The sequence below is a fragment of the Ovis canadensis genome, chromosome X, assembly GCF_042477335.2.
Source record: "Ovis canadensis isolate MfBH-ARS-UI-01 breed Bighorn chromosome X, ARS-UI_OviCan_v2, whole genome shotgun sequence".
In the NCBI taxonomy this organism is placed as follows: domain Eukaryota; kingdom Metazoa; phylum Chordata; class Mammalia; order Artiodactyla; family Bovidae; genus Ovis; species Ovis canadensis.
Window position 1 is genome coordinate 115,738,950 of NC_091727.1, and position 18,984 is coordinate 115,757,933.

The 18,984-nt window shown below is 41.1% G+C and overlaps 1 protein-coding gene and 1 non-coding gene across 13 annotated transcripts in view; one reads left to right on the forward strand and one right to left on the reverse strand.

Annotated features, from left to right (window-relative positions):
• Positions 1–7,863: 7,863 nt before the first annotated feature.
• Positions 7,864–18,984, reverse strand: part of ZNF280C (zinc finger protein 280C) — a 73,141-nt gene continuing 62,020 nt past the window's right edge. For all 12 annotated transcript variants that reach the window (XM_070290814.1, XM_070290817.1, XM_070290809.1 and 9 more), the window contains 4 exons: positions 13,887–13,949; positions 10,122–10,240; positions 9,653–9,689; positions 7,864–9,527 (listed from right to left, as the gene is read on the reverse strand). In XM_070290814.1, the coding sequence (XP_070146915.1) occupies positions 9,512–9,527; positions 9,653–9,689; positions 10,122–10,240; positions 13,887–13,949 (235 nt within the window). In that variant the 3' untranslated portion in view covers positions 7,864–9,511. The remainder of the gene's footprint in view (positions 9,528–9,652; positions 9,690–10,121; positions 10,241–13,886; positions 13,950–18,984) is intronic.
• On the forward strand, positions 16,599–16,705 carry LOC138931300 (U6 spliceosomal RNA). The gene has a single exon (XR_011446542.1). It is a non-coding gene; the product is annotated as a U6 spliceosomal RNA (small nuclear RNA).

An 18,984-nucleotide genomic window follows, 5' to 3' on the forward strand; every position in this document is an offset into this window, starting at 1 on the left:
CAGGCTCCTCTGTCCATGGGATTCTCCAGGCAAGAATAGTGAAGTGGGTAGCCATTCCCTTCTCCAGGGGGATCTTCCCAACCCAGTGATCAAACCTGGGTCTCCTGCATTGCAGGCAGATTCTTTACTGTCTGAGTTACTTTGTGCATTTGAGGAACAAAAAGGAGGAGGGTGTGGCTGCCACTTTCACACTGGTTGGGCCTGAACTTAAAAGTCAGACTCTGAAAACTACCCCCATTTACTTTTTGGTCCTTCCAAGGCTCTGAGAGTTTTGCTGCCCAAAGCAGGCCCTCTCCACTCCTACCTGCCTTTATCCTCTGCAGCTCACCTGCCCCATCCCAGCCCTTCACACAGAATGTTGTTGCTCCGGCCTGGAGACCTGGAGACAGCCAAGAAGTCCAGGGGCTCCCCACAGTGGCCCCAGGAATCCTGAGAAGCCCCAGGCTCCACCCAGTCTTCCAGCCTCAGAACTTCCTGCTGGCAGCAGCAGGCCGGCCTGGTGGTCCCCAGGTCTCCCACAGATTAAGCAAGAGGACGTGTGAATGGGTGTTACCAGGGTGCACCCAGAGGAAAGGGGACACAGGAATCCAGAGAATGGTGACACCCTTGTTGCTGTGAGGGTGATAAGGAACAGGGGGCCTCAAGGGATGCAGGCTTCTCGTTCAGCCCCAGTGAGGGTCTGAAACAATCCATGATGGCCAGCATCTCCCCTCTACAGTTCCCCTTCATTTTCCAGACCTGTACCCTTGAGTCTTCACCTGTGCTACAGAGACAGGACCTGGAAAAGTCACTGCCAACATTTCAATACTGACTGGATACCAGGCGCTGTGCTGAAACACTTTATATTCTTTCAGTAGCTCATTTAATGTTCCTTCAACCCTATGAGATAGGGATAATACCTTCCATTTTACAGATAAGAATATGGGTGCTGACCTGTATGAGGTAGTATTGTCTTACTTCATGTCTAGCCTCTTTCTGTGATGTTACACCATCTTTCAAGTCCCTTCCAAGCTCCAGGATTTCTCCCCTTGTGGGGATGGCAGCTTCCCTCTGGCAGTTTCCCTCTGGATGGAAGCTTCCCTCTCAGCTTCCCAGAGAGGCCTGAACAGGAGGCCATTCAGTATCCAGGAGGCCAGAGAGGGACTTCCCTCCCTGAGTGAGACAGCCCTGACCAGATGCTCCCGGAAATCCTAGTGCCAGACAGAAGCATCAGCTCCGGGCCAAAGGAGTCTCTAAGATGCCCTTGGCTTGGACGGTAACTGGGAACCACACAGCTGGCCTGGACTCTGCAGCTCAGCCTTTGGGTCTGTAGAATCTTGTCACTGGGACCCCTAGGATCACTCCCCACCAATATCTGAGCATGTGCTCAGCTCCCGACTCAGCCTGATGATGGGCTCTGGCTGAGCTCAATGTGACTGAAAACTCTGTCAGGAAGACCCTTCAGTCAGAGAGATAGAAGCTGCTCTAAGCACCACCATCTGGAGCCATGCTGGGGAGGAGACCGGGTCCCCAAGTGTAGCTGCCTGCAGCCCACCCTGCCTGTATGCAGAGTGGGGACGGAGGGCCTGGAGACAAGCTGAGAGCTCCCTGGGAAGCAAGGTTCAGCTTCTCCTGTCACTGAGTGGCAAATGCAGTGGCTATTCTCTGATCACATCTGAGAGTATAGGAGACATTCCTGCTGGTCCAGTGGCTAAGACTCCACGCTCCCAATGCAGGGGGCCCAGGTTCAATCCCTGGTCAGGGGACTTGAAATGGCAACCCAACCCACTATTCTTGCCTGGAGAATCCCAGGGACGGGGAAGCCTGGTGGGCTGCCGTCTATGGGGTCGCAGAGTCGGACACGACTGAAACGACTTAGCAGCAGCAGCAGCCACAACTAAGGGTTTGAACTCCGTGACTAACAGATCCTGCATGCTGCAACAAAGATTAAAGATCTCGCGTGCAGTAACTGACTCGGTGCAAATAAATAAATATTAAAAAATCCCTCAGAGGGGACAGAGTTGCTACCTTAACCTTAGAGGCTACCCTCCACATCCCCTCAGTGGGAGGGGCCTTGCTCCCTTAGGAAGGGCTGGTCCACGCCCCAGTGCTTTACACCTACTTCTGACTCCATGACTGCTCATGGCCCTACGGGCTGTTGCCGCAGTAGCAGGACTGAGATGGGAACACCAGAGATTGCCCTGGATTAGTAAATCCCCAGTGGTGGTTCAGAGCTGACTGCATGAAATCCCTTGGCAACATGTTACAGTATGGATTCCTGGGGCACCAGCTTAGACATTCTTATGTATTAGATCTGGGGGCCACGCCCAAGAATTTTTTAAAAATATGCAGAGTTGATTCTCATGTACCTCCAGGTCTCTGTGTCTCTCGCCCCCTCCACCCCCGCAGGCATCCTGATAAACCCTAAAGTCTACAACTACCTTTCCTGAGCCATGCCTTCAAAATTAGTGATCTAGGTAACCACAGAATCCAGCCTGGTGATCCTTTCCTAGCATAAATGAAACTGTTCCAGACATAGCGAATGTCCTTGGGCTGTTCGTCTGAAACAGAAGACAAGAGCCTCTTAACCATGAGAGGAAAGTGAAGAACTAATTCGGAGCATTAACAGCTCAATGCTATGAGGACCACTCTGGAAGCAAGACTGATAATTCAATAGAGATTGCATGTCTGCTGTGTGCCCTCTGCTGGTAAAATTAGTGAAGGCTGGAAAGTGTTTGCTGTGCTGTGCTTAGTCGTTCAGTCGTGTCTAACTCTTTGCAACCCTGTGTATTGTACCCCGCCGGGCTCCTCTGTCCATGGGATTCTCCAGGCAAGAATACTGGAGTGGGTTGCCATGCCCCCCTTCAGGGAATCTTTCCATCCCAGGGATCGAACCCAGGTCCCACGCATTGCAGGTGTATTCTTTAATGTCTGATGGGTGCTGACCATGTCCTGGTGTGGAAGCCCATACAGAAGGAGTGAGTCCTGGTCCCAGTGTGGGCACTTGGACACCTGAACTAGGAAGGCTACTAACTAAAAGAAAAATTTGAGGTATAATGATACATAAAAACTGAACATATTGACTTTATACAATTTGATGAGTTTGGACATATGCACATACTCAGTGAAACCATCATCATAATCAAGGTAATAAACATATCCATCACTTTTTTTATCTCGAACTAATCTTCCCTCATAGCTCAGTCAGTAAAGAATCTGCCTCCAATGCAGGAGACACGAGTTCAATTCCTGGGTCAGGAAGATCCCCTGGAGAAGGAAATGGCAACCCACTCTAGTATTCTTGCCTGGAGAATCCCATGGACAGAGGAGCCTGGTAGGCTACAGTCCATGGGGTTGAAGAGTTGGACAGAACTTAGCAACTAAACCACCACCATGAATATATTAGAATTTATCCTTTCATCTGATGACATTTTGCCAGTTTCCCTCTTTCGGTTCGATTCAGTCACTCAGTCGTGTCCGACTCTTTGCGACCCCGTGAATCACAGCACACCAGGCCTCCCTGTCCATCACCAACTCCCAGAGTCCACTCAGACTCATGTCCATCGAGTCAGTGATGCCATCCAGCCATCTCATCCTCTGTCATCCCCTTCTCCTCCTGCCCCCAATCCCTCCCAGCATCAGAGTCTTTTCCAATGAGTCCACTCTTCGCATGAGGTGGCCAAAGTACTGGAATTTCAGCTTAAGCATCATTCCTTCCAAAGAAATCCCAGGGCTGATCTTCAGAATGGACTGGTTGGATCTCCTTGCAGTCCAAGGGACTCTCAAGAGTCTTCTCCAACACCACAGTTCAAAAGCATCAATTCTTCGGCGCTCTACCTTCTTCACAGTCCAACTCTCACATCCATACATGACCACAAGAAAAACCATAGCCTTGACCAGACGGACCTTAGTCGGCAAAGTAATGTCTCTGCTTTTGAATATGCTATCTAGGTTGCTCATAACTTTTCTTCCAAGGAGTAAGCGTCTTAATTTCATGGCTGCAATCACCATCTGCAGTGATTTTGGAGCCCCCAAAAATAGTCTGACACTGTTTCCACTGTTTCCCCATCTATTTCTCACAGTGCTATGAACACGCATGTACGACTGAGTCACTGCTTTTGAGTCTTTTGGATATACACCTAGGAGTGGAATTACTAGGTTGTACAGTAATTCTGTTTAGCTTTTTGAGAAACCACCAAACTGCCCAAATCATTTTGCGTTACATCAGCAATGAGTGAGGATTCCAATTTCCCCTTTGCTGTCCTCTCTCTGGAATGCTCTTCTGAGAGATACCCAAGTGGCTCACTTCCTCACCTCCACATCTTTAACTCAGTTGTCACCCTGTCCCGAAGCCCTATCTGGGCCACCAATTTAAAATTGCAACCTCCCAACTACTAATCCCAGAGAAGGCAATGGCACCCCACTCCAGTACTCTTGCCTGGAAAATCCCATGGATGGAAGAGCCTGGTGGGCTGCAGTCCATGGGGTTGCTAAGAGTTGGAAACTACTGAGTGACTTCACTCTCACTTTTCACATTCATGCATTGGAGAAGGAAATGGCAACCCATTCCAGTATTCTTGCCTGGAGAATCCCAGAGATGGGGGAGCCTGGTGGGCTGCAGTCTATGGCATCACAGAGTCAGACATGACTGAAGCGACTTAGCAGCAGGAGCAACTACTAATCCATACTATCCTCCTGTTCTTTTCTCAAGAGTACTGATCATTATCTAACATACAATATGCTGCTAAGTCACTTCAGTCGTGTCTGACTCTGTACGACCCCATAGACGGCAGCCCACCAGGCTCCCCTGTCCCTGGGGTTTTCCAGGCAAGAGTACTGGAGTGGGTTGCCATTTCCTTCCTCAATGGATGAAAGTGAAAAGTGAAAGTGAAGTCGCTCAGTCGTGTCCAACCCTCGTGACCCCATGGACTTCAGCCTTCCAGGCTCCTCCGTCCATGGGGTTTTCCAGGCAAGAGTACTGGAGTGGGGTGCCACTGCCTTCTCCAACATACAATATACTTATTTTCTATTGTCTGTCTTCCAACACTGAAAAATAAACTCCACAGGGGCAGAGATTTCAGTCTATTTTACCAGCACCTAGAATAATGTCAGGCACAAAGTAAGTGCTCAGTAAACATATGCTAAACCAATAAATGAGGCCCAAAGAGGTGTTTTGGCAAAGTTTTGAGGAAACAGAATAAGAAGTTCAGTCTTTGTAGTTGAGTTCATTTTTCTAATAATAGTGATAAATTGAAACTGAGTCAATTACACCTTTTATTCAGCTGTAACCAAGAAACACTCATGTGTGAGATGGCTATTTCTGACTCAGGTGAAAGAATTATTGAGAATAGCCTGAAAGTAAAGGGATCAGTCAAGCTAAAACTCATTACCATCAATTAAAACCCAACTGACTATAATAAGCAAGCTTAGTACTGACTGAGATGTTTTGTTTAAATGAAGTAAAAAAAATGATGCTATAGGACACAGAATTTTAAGGGCATTATACTTTAAGAAAATGAACATATGTTGTGGAAATAGAATCCTATGGAAAAACACAAAGATGCACCCCTGAATAAAATAATTGCTATAGCAAGAATGTGGTTTTCATATTTGTGAACTATGACAAAGGCAGAAAAAATTTATAGAGAACCTACATTAAAACCACGTTATTCCTGGGCAAAAGTTTAAAACTTGGTGTAATTAACAAAAACTTGGTGTAATAAATTATGCACTTGAAAATAAACTGGTAAATTTTGTTATATAATTTTACCATGATTTTTGAAAAGTAAAAAAAAATGGGTAGAAAGATGGTAAATGAAAACATATCTTAAGATACAGATATGGAACTAAAGACTAGAATATCACCAAAGCAACTTTTGGAAATTTTGGAAAGTCATTTACAGCAGATATCAGTCTGAAAAATTAAAAATAGTAAGCCTTTTGACTATGAGTTACAAGTAGCAGACTACATAAATGATCATTGAAACTGGCTTTCAAAATGTTTCTGCTATAGGTTGAGTGGGTTTCCTTACCCTACTGCTCTCCACCCAGGTGTCCTTTCCCAATAAAATCTCTTGCTTTGTCAGTACACGTTGTCTCCTCGGACAATTCATTTCCAAGTGTTAAACAAGAGCCCAGTTTTGGGCCCTGCAAGGGGTCCCTCTTCCTGCAACAAATGGCGACTCTGGCGGGGACTCCTCTTCACGAAGACTGACATGCTGACCACTCGGGGGAATTAAGGGGCCAGCTTGCCTGCCAATGGACCAGACCCAGCGGCCGCAACTGGGACCCTTTTGTCCCTGGTGTCCTCCTGACATGGACAACTGGTCAGAGTGCCCCGACCGGTAAGGAACAAAAGACTTTATTGACCTCTCTCCCCTTCCCTCTTTCCTCTCCTTAACCCTTCCTATCCTTCCCTGTGTTTCTAGTCCCCCGGTCCTGGACGCAGGAACCTGGCCGAAGGGCCCTCAGCCTGAGCTGAGGATTGGAGACTGATCACCTCCTGGCAGAGAACTCGAATTCTGGTTCTGATCTGGTCTGATTTCTGGTAGGGCCGAGTTCCAGTCCTCCCTTCTCTGGAGGCCCAGGGAAAAGTCACATAACGCCTGGGTATCTGTAGATGGCAGGAGACATCTGTAAGGCCACCCCTTTTGCCCCCCTCTCCTGCCTCCTCCCCTTCTTTCAACCTGGCTTCCTTTCCTCCCTTGAAATCTTTGATGTTAGTACTTAGATCTGAAGTTCTGTGTCTCTATAGGAGATTTTCTGAGACTGTATTCTTGTATTTAAGGGCTTCCCTGGTGGAGCAGAGGTTGAAGCGTCTGCCTGCAATGTGGGAGACCTGGGTTCGATCCCTGGGTAGAGAAGATCGCCTGGAGAAGGAAATGGCAACCCACTCCAGTATTCTTGCCTAGAGAATCCCATGGACAGAGAGGCTTGGTGGGCTACAGTCCACGGGTCACAGTCAGACTGAGCGACTTCACTTTCACTTTCCCAGACAAGTACGTATGTTGAAACCTAATCCCCAGTTGTGATGGTATTGGAGGTGGGGCCTCATTAGGTAATTAGGTCTAGAGTGTAGAGCCCATGTCAATCAGATTAATGCCCTTGTAATTGAGGCCCTAGAGAACTCTTGTCCTTTCCACCACGTGAGGACATGGCAAGAAGACAACTGTCTATGAACCAGGAAGGGGTCCTCAACAGACTGAATCTGCCAGCACCTTGTTCACTGACTTCCAACCTCCAGAATAATGAGAAATAAATTTCTATTGTTTACAAGACACCCAGTCTATGGTATTCTGTTATAGCAGCTCAAATGAAGTTTCAAAGTACAGTTCAAGAAGTTCCAATGTTTAGAGGGAAAAATAAAACTCACTCATGATTGAGTCAAACTTCTCAGCCTGTCCACCTTCATGGTTATTAAAATTATAAAGGGTCTCCTGCCAGTCTTCAAAGTTCTAAAAATTACAGAAGTATACATGGATGGATGATGGATGTATGTGGGTGCTTGTGTGTGGCTCTTTGCAACCCCATGGACTGTTGCCTACACCCCACCACGCTCTTCTGGTCCATGGGATTCTCCTGGCAAGAATACTGGAGTGGGTTGCCGTTTCCTTTTCCAGGGCGTCTTCCTGACCCAGGAATCGAAACTGCACATCCTGCATTGGCAGGTGGCTTCTTTACCACTGAGCTATCTGGGAATTCCTAAAGTATACATAGTGAGCTTTTAACTGTGCTGAAAGAAAAACTACAAGATAGATTCAATAAAGTGCTCAGTCTGTAGGCCAAGTAATCAGGCTTCCATGTAAGAAGCAAAGAAATGGTCCTAGATGTATGGAAATCTACAGGTTTTATTCAAAGTGCTTTATTAGAAAATAATTTCAGAGGCACTTTAACAATACAAATTTTATTAAAAAAATAAGTAATAACATCAAAACTGTTCAGCAAATCTATATTCAATGTAACCAAAATAAACAAACACCAAATTAAAAAATATACATCTATATATATATATGGGCAAGAAACAAGTGCATTTTTGGTCCCAATATTTTCTGAATATATTATCTTTATCCAAAGGAATTACACTAATGGCTAAGATAGTATGCATTAGATGTACAGAAATGCAACGTTAAAACTCGTTTTAAGGTCTGTAGGAAGTGTTCTTTGCCAATTCTTCATGCCTTTGAACCCACAATCACTAAGATAACGATAGATCCAAGATAGACAGTGGATGTAATAACGTCTAGTGGTCTGAATAATTACCAAATTAAGAAGCTGCCAATAGGTAGCTACATAAAATTTGTAGGGAATTCAAAGGATTTTTTTTTGAGTTATTAACGAAAGAAAATGAACACAAAACAAGTTTTAAAGAGAAGAAAGAAAAGAGGATATAACAAAACAGACATTAATAAATTTGGCAAAGACAACATAAAACAAAGATAACAAAATTAAATTAGAGTAAAAAAATAAAAAAATTGAATAGTAGTATTGCTGAATGCATCTAATACTGGAAAAAACTTTAAACAACAGTAGAACTAACTGATTTTGGAACTGTTAACTTCAGAAACTTCAAGAACATGAAAGTAAAAGTAACCTTGGTTCCCTATATAACCAGTTTTTATATTCCCTGGACTGCATGCACACTGAGGAAGATAAAAGGGCAGCAGCCAGAATGATCCAACTTCAACTTGGATGTTGAAGCATTGATCTGATGGGCTTTTCTTGGTTAGAATCGACCCATGAGCTTAAGATCAAGAACCAAAGCCCCCAGTAGAAAGTTGTGCTCTATTTGGTGGGCCTTGAGGTCATCTCTGGCCAAATTAGCATCAGTCTTATAGGAGGCCAGTCATGAAGGAAGGGACTCTCCCTAAGATTTGATTTCTTAAGGCCAAAATCTAGAGGAGGTCTCACAGTCAAATAATTCACATTCCTTGGAAAGAGAGGACAGGCATCAGACGTGTCCATCGAAGGGGGACACGGACCAGGAATACCCTGGACTTTATTTGAAATTTCTGTGTTGCTTCTGCATCTGAAAAATATGAAAAATAGAACAATGACAGACAAGGAATGAAGAAAAAGATAACTATCTGACCTAAAAGTGTAATTTCCTAAGAAACTAAGAAACCAGACAAAACAGACAAGAAAGATGAACAGTCACATCATTTGGAATGCAGTATTCTGAAAGCAAGTATAGCGGAGAAAAACACGAATTATTTTAAGCAAAGCAAGAAAAGACCATAGCAACAAAAGTTATTTCTGAAGAGAGCCAACAGGAAAAAAGCTTATGTTAAGGTATGTTAACCTGACATAAAGATAAGGTGGAATAAGATTCTAGTGCCATCCGACAGCTGAAAAGAACTGAATAACGAGAACTAGTGTCATAAACTTGGCTGTTTAATCACTTTTGTATGAGAAAACACTTCAGAACTTTGAACTTAGGAAACTGCCTTTGTGAAAGAAAACACTTCAGAACTTTGAACTTAGGAAATTCCAATTTGTCTTGCACCAGGTTGCACGAGCTCCATAGAGCAGGAATCTATTTCAACAAGAGGCTTTAAAAACAAAAACAAAAACAAAAAACTTTAATATTTTTCATTTCTATTAGTGATACATTCAATAAATGCAATAGTGCTAAAATCCATCAAAGAAAAATGCACTGAATGAATATTAAACTTACGCAGAAGTGGGTTCAAAAGCTGAGGTACTTTCAGGAACTGAAATTAGAAAGAATTTTACATTTAAAATAGAATATATGAGGAATGAGAAGGGGAAAGGAAGGGAAAGGATAAATTAGGAGTTTGGGATTAGCAAATATAAACTACCATATACAAAATAGATAAAGAACATGGTTCCAACTGTATAGCACTGGGAACTGCATTTAATATCTTGCAATAAACTGTAATGAAAAGAATCTCTATATATAACTAAATCAGTGTGTTGTACACCAAGACTAATATAACATTGTAAATCAACTATATTTCAGTATAAAATAAAATATTTTTAAAGAATGTATGAGGAATGAAACTATTATTTTAATATGTAAAGGCCTATACTGTGGTTGATCAAAACCACCTAGAATAAATATCAGAATAAATAATATGGAATAAATATCAGAAATCTAAAGTAACACAATTATATATACGTACCATTCTCTATTATAACTTGGCAAGTGTGAGTTTTACGTTGGCTTAAGTGCTTAGCCATAAGATCCAGAGCCGAAGAATCAACCAGGAAATCACATTTAAGGCACACTAGAGTAATGCCCCTATGGGAAAAAAAAAAGAAAAGGTTGTCTTAAAAAAAAAAACATACACAAATTCAGTTATTATTTTTCCACGTAACTTTTGTGTGTGTTGTGACCATTTCCAAATTTTGTTATATAAGCCTGATATACATGAAATGGCATGTCTCTAGAAAATGGCATAGCCATGTCTAAATTATGAGAACATTTAGTGCTCTACGTGCTGTTCCCTCTCCTCGCTGTTGTTTAGTTGTTCAGTTGTGTCCAACTCTTTGCAACCCTATGCACTGTAGCCCACCAAGCTCCTCTGTCCATGGGATTTCCCATGCAAGAGTACTGGAGTGGCTTGCCATTTCCTTCTCCAGTTCCCTCTCTTGTGGTTCCTAAAAGTTATGAGTGAAGAGAGAACTAAAACCCAGTCTGGACTCCACTAACAACTTGTATAACTTGTGCGAGGCACAATCTTTCTCTGCCTTTGCCCATCAGCAAAGCAAGATTCATCCATTCAATATACATTTGCTGAGAACCTTCTTTATATACTCTGTACTACTAGTATGGCTTTGTGTTACAAATATAAGAGTGAACAAAAAAGGATACTCTGTGAAGCCTACAATCTAATGTCCTATTTAAATGATAAAATCAGAGAAGAAATGAGGTCTTAAAAATAAATTATGTGAACATAAATAAATCATGCATTATCATCAGCTTATTAACAAAGCATAAATATACTTTTGCAGTTTGTTTTAAATACTTTAACAGTAAGTACTTTACCTGTATAAGAATAAATTCAAGGCATAGCTTAGTCTAATTTCTCCCTTGCAGCTCTACTCTCAACAGCTTGTTGTATATTTACACTGAGTTGTCACATCAGAAATGATCTCCATGAAACTAAAGGCGTGTACTTTCCTCCTTACCTGGGAAAAGTCATTCCTCCTGACTGGTCTCCTTAACGATGCCATGCCCCTGACATAAATGCTCAAAACTGTAGCTATTTCTGACTCTTTTTGCCTTTAGACAATCACTATTTGAAAAATCTCATAATATTCAATATTAGCAATTTATTGAGCGCTTACTCTGTGTAAACAATCCAAAGAAGTAGGTGCTGTAATTTTAACTTTTTTAAATAGAGGACAGGTTCAGGTTTAGTAACTTACCAAGGTCAGGACCAGGTCTGAAACTGAACCTTTTGATTCTAGAGCCCATATTCTTTAATGTGGCATGGTACCACTTCACCACTTCGCCCCAGATTATCTTATTAAATCAGTCTTAACTACTGCAACAGTCTTAATCAGTCTATGTGCCTCACGTGGGCTTCCCAGGTGGCTCAGTGGTAAAGAATCTGCTTGGCAAAGCAGGAGACACAGGAGACTCGGGTTTGATCCCTGGGTGGGGAAGATCCATGGAGAAGGGAATGGCAACCCACTCCAGTACTCCTGCCTGGAAAATTCCATGGACAGAAGGGCCTGGCAGGCCACAGTCCATGGGGCTGTAAAGAGTTGGACACGACTGAGAGACTAAGCATGCACGTGCCTCATGTAGCTACAACTCACCTTGTATAGCCCTCCAAATTGATCTTCCTTTAGTATCCTTGATTCCACATGAAGCACCAATGGCTCTCCCAACATCTTCAAATTAAGTCCAAATTCCCTAGGCTTTTTCAAGGATTCCACCATCTGGATATAAGCTCAAAACCATTCCCAGACTCTGAACTTAGTACAATGTTATATGAACCTCATGCTTCATCCAAACTGTACTACTTGTCATTCACTGTGTTTATCATTTGCTTTTTTCCTTTCTTAATTTTCATTCATGCTGTTTTTCCAACTGAAATGCCCCTGTGCCTCTTCTTAAAAGTAGAAACCTCTCTTTCTCTTCAAATCGTAACTTTCATTGCACTTATTACAAACCTCCCTGTATTAATTTCTGTAGTTACTTATGTTCACATCTTATAAATTGTACATTCCTTGAAGGTTGGTACCAAGCCTACTTCATCACTGTCATCTTCACAGAATTTGCTACCTTGTGTTATACATGATATACAATGAATTTAAAAATGAACACTGCATTTTAATAAAATAACAGTTATAAATTTACTATTCTTAAAATTTTAAATATGAAAACTCCCATACATAGAAAATCACCAGTTTTCTATTTAAATTTGAGACCCACCCTATGTGAGAAAAAAAGTCGTACAATTAAATCTAAGAACCAAGCACACAACTCAGTTTGACAATAGTGAGATAAAAATCAAATTAAATTCTCATCTTTAGAATAAATCCTTTTCATTGTTATAAAAAATTTTTAGTAACTGTTAATATCTAGATAAAGTTTATTGGTATTTCCTAATTCCTTGAATTTAGCAATAGTTTTAAAATTGCACTGATGTATTTTTAAAAAATGGAATAAAACTTTCCTCTTCCTATGAGCTATTATTGATGTATCATCTACACATTCCACATGTCACTTTCAATATTAATTTACTCAATAAATATTCACAAAAGCCTACCATAGGCCAGGCCACTACTGAATGCCCAGCCAATGTCTGACATAGCCAAATATCCAAATCATACACATTTTAGTCAGAAGATACAGACAGTAAACAAGAGGGTGAAATACACAATCTATTGAACAGTAAAAAGTTGCCATGAAGAAAAAAACAAAGCAAAAAAGGGAGATAGGGAGTGTTAGGAGTGGGGCTGGGAAAGAATGGTATCTTAAATGGGGTGGTCAAGGAAAGACCTAAAGGAGGCGACAGAGAAGAGCAAATGAGGCAGAAGACATCAAAATATAAGATCCTGAGTCACAGCATCCCCTCTTCTCCTCTTCCACTAACCCAAAGCATTAAAACAAGTGTTGGCTAACCTGATGCTATTAATATAAAGATCTTGACACTGGTATCTCAAATAGCAATGATAGCAATAACAAAATAATTAACCAAAGGAAAATGGAGTCAAAGGAATTAGAATAATGTGAAAAAATGGTCCTTAATGAATTCTGAGCTAAGTGTGTGTGGTAGCACCAACATTAATTATCGATCTTTTCAGAAATGTTCACAATTCCTCTGAATAGTAAACAAGTTGTATATTTTTATTTCAAAAATGAAAGTGTGTTAAGTCACTTTGTCAACTATCTTAAAAGTCTTTTAAATACTCAAATATTGCTGGAGAGCCTTATTTTTTAATTTTATAATGCAAATTCATGGAAGTTTCATCTTAATGCTTAATATCACTGAAACAAAGTTTGCTGCTGCTGCTAAGTCGCTTCAGTCATGTCCGACTCTCTGCGACCCCACAGACTCCGCCATCCCTGGGATTCTCCAGGCAAGAACACTGGAGTGGGTTGCCATTTCCTTCTCCAATGCATGAAAGTGAAAAGTGAAAGTGAAGTCGCTCAGTCGTGGCCGACTGTTCACGACCCCATGGACTGCAGCCCATCAGGCTCCTCCGTCCATGGGATTTTCCAGGCAAGAGTACTGGAATGGGGTGCCATTGTCTTCTCTGGAAACAAAAGTTTAGCTGGAAACTATTAGGTAACCCCCTCTTAGATCTAAGGATATAATGAACAGAATTCCGTATGTCCAGTAGCAATTATTTCATTTTCCAAACTAAGCACTCCAGCATCAGGTTAAAAAGTTACTATAGAGAGAATAAAAAAAAGATTAATTACTTACCTGAGAGTTCTAGAAAGCCTCTTAAAAATGCAAAACCGTTTAGCTGGCTGGCTGGCATGAAAGCTAGAAAGACAAGAAAGAAATGAGATTTTATTATACAGTAAGTAATTAATTTCACGACAATTTTTCAAGCCTATACTTAGTTTCCTAGTTTTGAATAAAAGACCACAATTTAAATTATAAAATTCTATTAGCATGTTTAATTCAAGATTTTTATCTTACATTTCATGTTATCATCGTATTTTCTAACATATTTCCCTCAGAATAATCTTAAATGATTATACCTCACTGCTATAAAAAAAAACGAGTTAAACATGCAAAGAACATCAAATTATTTTCACTTAATAAGAGTTGAGAACAATTTAAAAGTTATTTGCTAATGATGTATTTTGCTGTAATATAAACTGTTAGGAATAATACTTTATAATCTTAATATACTTAGCTTGGGGACCCTGGAAAAAACTGTTTCTTAGGCCAAGTGACATTACCATCAGTAAAATGAAACACTTAAAGAATCTTCTGCAATTACTGTAAGAGCTTTTAAAGAACATCAATTAAAGGAAGCAGAACTCAAGTTAAAACAATACTTCCTCTATGCACAGAAAACCACTAACCAAATTTTGCAGCCGATGCTAACAGCTTAATACTGCCTTCTAAGTTGATAAGGAAAGCTTTCCTGTATTAGAAAGACAGGCAGAATTAGCCAGGATCCTTGGTGGCTCAGAAGGCAAAGAATCTGCCTGCTAATGCAGGAGATCTGGGTTCGATCCCTGGGTCGGAAAGATCCCCTGGAGAAGGGAGTGGCTCCCCACCCTAGTATTTTTGCCCGGAGAAGTCCATGGACAGAGGAGCCTGGCGGGCTACAATCCATGGGCTTGCAAAGAGTGGGACATGCCTAAGCGACTAACACTTTCACTTTCTTTTGGCATAGCACAGTATTACTCAAAGTGTGATCCATAGGACCAGCAGCATCTGCATCACCTGGGAGCTTATTAGAAATACTGAATACAAAGTCTCAGCTCCCACTCCAGACCTACTGAATTAATCTCTGGTGGTGGTGCCCAGAAACCAGTTTCAATACGTTTTTCAGATGATTCTTACACAAACTAATCATCTGAAAAACTTACTGAAACTTTGCTAGCCCTAGCTTGCACTGACAGACCCAAACTAGGCAACACATCAATTCAATGGATATCCTTAGACACATGGTAACTATCCATCAACATACCATGTACACATGGGAAAAGAATGACTACCTATCCCCAAGAAAAAGTCCTCAGAATAGATGCCATGGTGAATACAAAGAACCACATTCTCAAGTAGGTAAGACACATATTTAATATGAGGCAGAATAGCTGAATAGTACAGAACTCAAAAAAACAATTGATTCCTATGAGGGACCACAGTGATCAGATACTTCACAGAAGGTAAAATGAGAGGGAAGGAGAGGAGCATGCCAAAGAATAAAAAAGAATAAGAAAAGGTCACTCTACGGAATATGGGACAAACTATACACTGGGGAAGATCAATTATTTTGAGGGGCTTGACTTCTGTCTGGTATGGTTACAGAGTTGCTATGGGCTGAGGATAAAAGTACTTGACCTCTGAGAAAACAAAGCTTCTGTATGTACAGAGCTCAATCTTATGACAAAAATTCCACACAGAGTCAGAGTGAGGGTATCCAATTAGGGGGAGGTACTTGAGGTAACCAAGGAAGCAAGGCATGAGTGAAGTAGGGGAAACGCAGAGAGACTTACAAAACCCTTAGAAGAGTAGAAGTGGACATTTCAGTTCTGTATGATCTGAACGATGAGTAAGTGTGCCTGATGATGCTGCAGTACAGGCTTGGGGCTCACTAGAAATTAGAAAGTTTATTAAAGAAGCCTAGGGCCAGTTGGGGATATTTTGGGGGTAGAATGGGGCCAGAGGTCCCACAAGACAGTTGAGGAGCCTATGGCAAATGGGAGAGGACAGAATGATCCATGAACTTAAGGAACCCTAAAGATAATTTTCAATTTAAAATCCTATAAATTCAGGGCAGAATTAAAGCCCTGTTGGAGCAGCCATGTGTTTGGCACAGAATAAGAGACCAGCATTCCCCCCAGCAGTATACTGAGAGAAAGATTGGCTGGAGTCTGGTTTGGAACAACTGAGGCATAGGTGCAGAACCACTGCAGTAGTTGTGAGGCAGAGTGGTAAATTACAGAAAGATAGATTTTCAGGAAGCCATGATGAATGGTGCCAGATCAAGAGAACACCATAGGCTTCAGAAACTTAAAACTGTATTATTTCCACATGATGCTCCACATTTATGCAAATGATGCACTGAGACAGACTGAGCTTAAAGGGGAGGGGGTAATAATAGCTTGGATCCTAGACAGACAAAAATGTTTGACTTATTTGTGTCCTGTGATCCATCAAATAGTTTGAGATGAAGAGTTGGATCTCAGGAAAACTCAGCATTGAAATTGGAGGATTTACAGTTGAAAGGTAAAATATAAAACTCTCAGAGTGGTTAAGGTACCAAGAATAGAAATGCAAAGAGCCAAGAAGAGCTGAAGAAAGAAAAGGTAATGAAACGGAGGAGCAAAAAAGAAAAAAATTGTGGTAACCGTTTAGGAGAACTTGCAAAGAGTTTAAAGAGTGAGCGATCAAAAGTATCAAATAGTCTTAAAGAAGTCATAGAAGAGTAAGAATGAAAAGCAATGAATAGTGCTCGCTTCAGCAGCACATATACTAAAATTGGAATGATACAGAGAAGATTAGCATGGCCCCTGTGCAAGGATGACATGCAAATTCGTGAAGCATTCCATATTTTTTTATAAAACTCCTAGAGGAGAACATAGGCAAAACACTCTCTGACATAAATCACAGCAGGATCCTCTATGATCCACCTCCCAGAATTCTGGAAATAAAACCAAAAATAAACAAATGGGATCTAATTAAAATTAAAAGCTTCTGCACAACAAAGGAAAATACAAGCAAGGTGAAAAAGACAGCCTTCTGAATGGGAGAAAATAATAGCAAATGAAGCAACTGACAAACAACTAATCTCAAAAATATATAAGCAACTTATGCAGCTCAATTCCAGAAAAATAAAGGACCCAATCAAAAAATGGGCCAAAGAACTAAACAGACATTTCTCCAAAGAAGACATACGGATGGCTAACAGACACATGAAAAGATGCTCAACATCACTCATTATTAGAGAAATGCAAATCAAAACCACAATGAGATACCACTTCACACCAGTCAGAATGGCTGCGATCCAAAAATCTGCAGGCAATAAATGCTGGAGAGGGTGTGGAGAAAAGGGAACCCTCCTACACTGTTGGTGGGAATGCAAACTAGTACAGCCACTATGGAGAACAGTGTGGAGATTCCTTAAAAAATTGCAAATAGAACTACCTTATGACCCAGCAATCCCACTTCTGGGCATACACACTGAGGAAACCAGAATGGAAAGAGACACATGTACCCCAATGTTCATCGCAGCACTGTTTATAATAGCCAGGACATGGAAACAACCTAGATGTCCATCAGCAGATGAATGGATAAGAAAGCTGTGGTACATATACGCAATGGAGTATTACTCAGCCATTAAAAAGAATTCATTTGAATCAGTTCTGATGAGATGGATGAAACTGGAGCCGATTACACAGAGTGAAGTAAGCCAGAAAGAAAAACACCAATACAGTATACTAACACATATATATGGAATTTACAAAGATGGCAATGACGACCCTGTATGCAAGACAGGAAAAAAGACACAGATGTGTATAACGGACTTTTGGACTCAGAGGGAGAGGGAGAGGGTGGGATGATTCGGCAGAATGGCATTCTAACATGTATACTATCATGTAAGAATTGAATCGCCAGTCTATGTCTGACGCAGGATACAGCATGCTTGGGGCTGATGCATGGGGATGACCCAGAGAGATGTTATGGGGAGGGAGGTGGGAAGGGGGTTCATGTTTGGGAATGCATGTAAGAATTAAAGATTTTAAAATTAAAAAATAATAATAAAAAAAGAAAAAGCAATGAATACATTTAGTGATTAGGACATGATTGATAGTCTTAAAAGGGGCAGCTTGAACTGATTAAGATGGGGGTGATACTCAAATTACAAAGAAATGACAACATAAGATAGAAAAGAACACGTTTTACAAATGTTGACAGTGAAAGGAAGATAAGAAAATGTGCAAAGTAAAGGCATCTTTCCCTCATACTAAAAAACCTGAAAATATTTGTAGGCAGAAGGAATGTGGTACAGAGAAAAAGATGAAATGAGGGTGCATAAGATTATGGAGGAAATGGAAGAGAAAAGGGGCAAAACTAACTTTGAAAAAGTGGACATGTCTTTTTCTGAGATTAATGTCTGGATGAAGGGGAAAAGATTTGAGGTAGAAAAAGGTTAACCTTGGGAAAAATGAAAAAAGATGACCTCTGAGTAATTAGTGGGCAAGGTTAACAACTTAGAGCCTAGAATAAAATCCTGAAGGTACTGAAAAGCATCTACACAGATGTTGAAGACAAAAACAAATAAGCATTCTTAAAAGAGAGGACCACATTAAAGTTCAGAAATTCAAAGCTGACTAAATCAAGCACAGTCTAGAAATGAGCAAAGAGAAAGATCAAAAAGGGTAAGAGAGTCAAGGATAGCAAGGTAAGCGTGGCTGAAGATGTGAAGGATTCTAGAACAAAAAACAAAGCAAGATTCACAACAGATGACTTTGAGGCTGAAGTTAACTATAAGATTGGATTTAGTGGTAATGGACTGAAAGGAGGAGCCAAGACTAAAAGTCTAGAAGTAATGAGATTTCAAAATGAATGAATATTGCATATGACAAGGTAACATTGGATGGTGGCATTTTTTAATGCCTTAGAGGTGGATGTGAAGTGCTGGCATTAAAGTCAAGGTACGATGAAGTTGGGCTGGGGAATCACCAAGGGGAAAAAAACACTGAGAGTTAAGTGCTGAAGGCATTAAAAAATGTGGGCAAATCCTTGAAAGTGGTAGCTAACTATGCCCATAAAGTAACACAGGCAGAATAAAGGTACTTGACCTTTATTATAAGCTCCAAGACACCACTTTTAT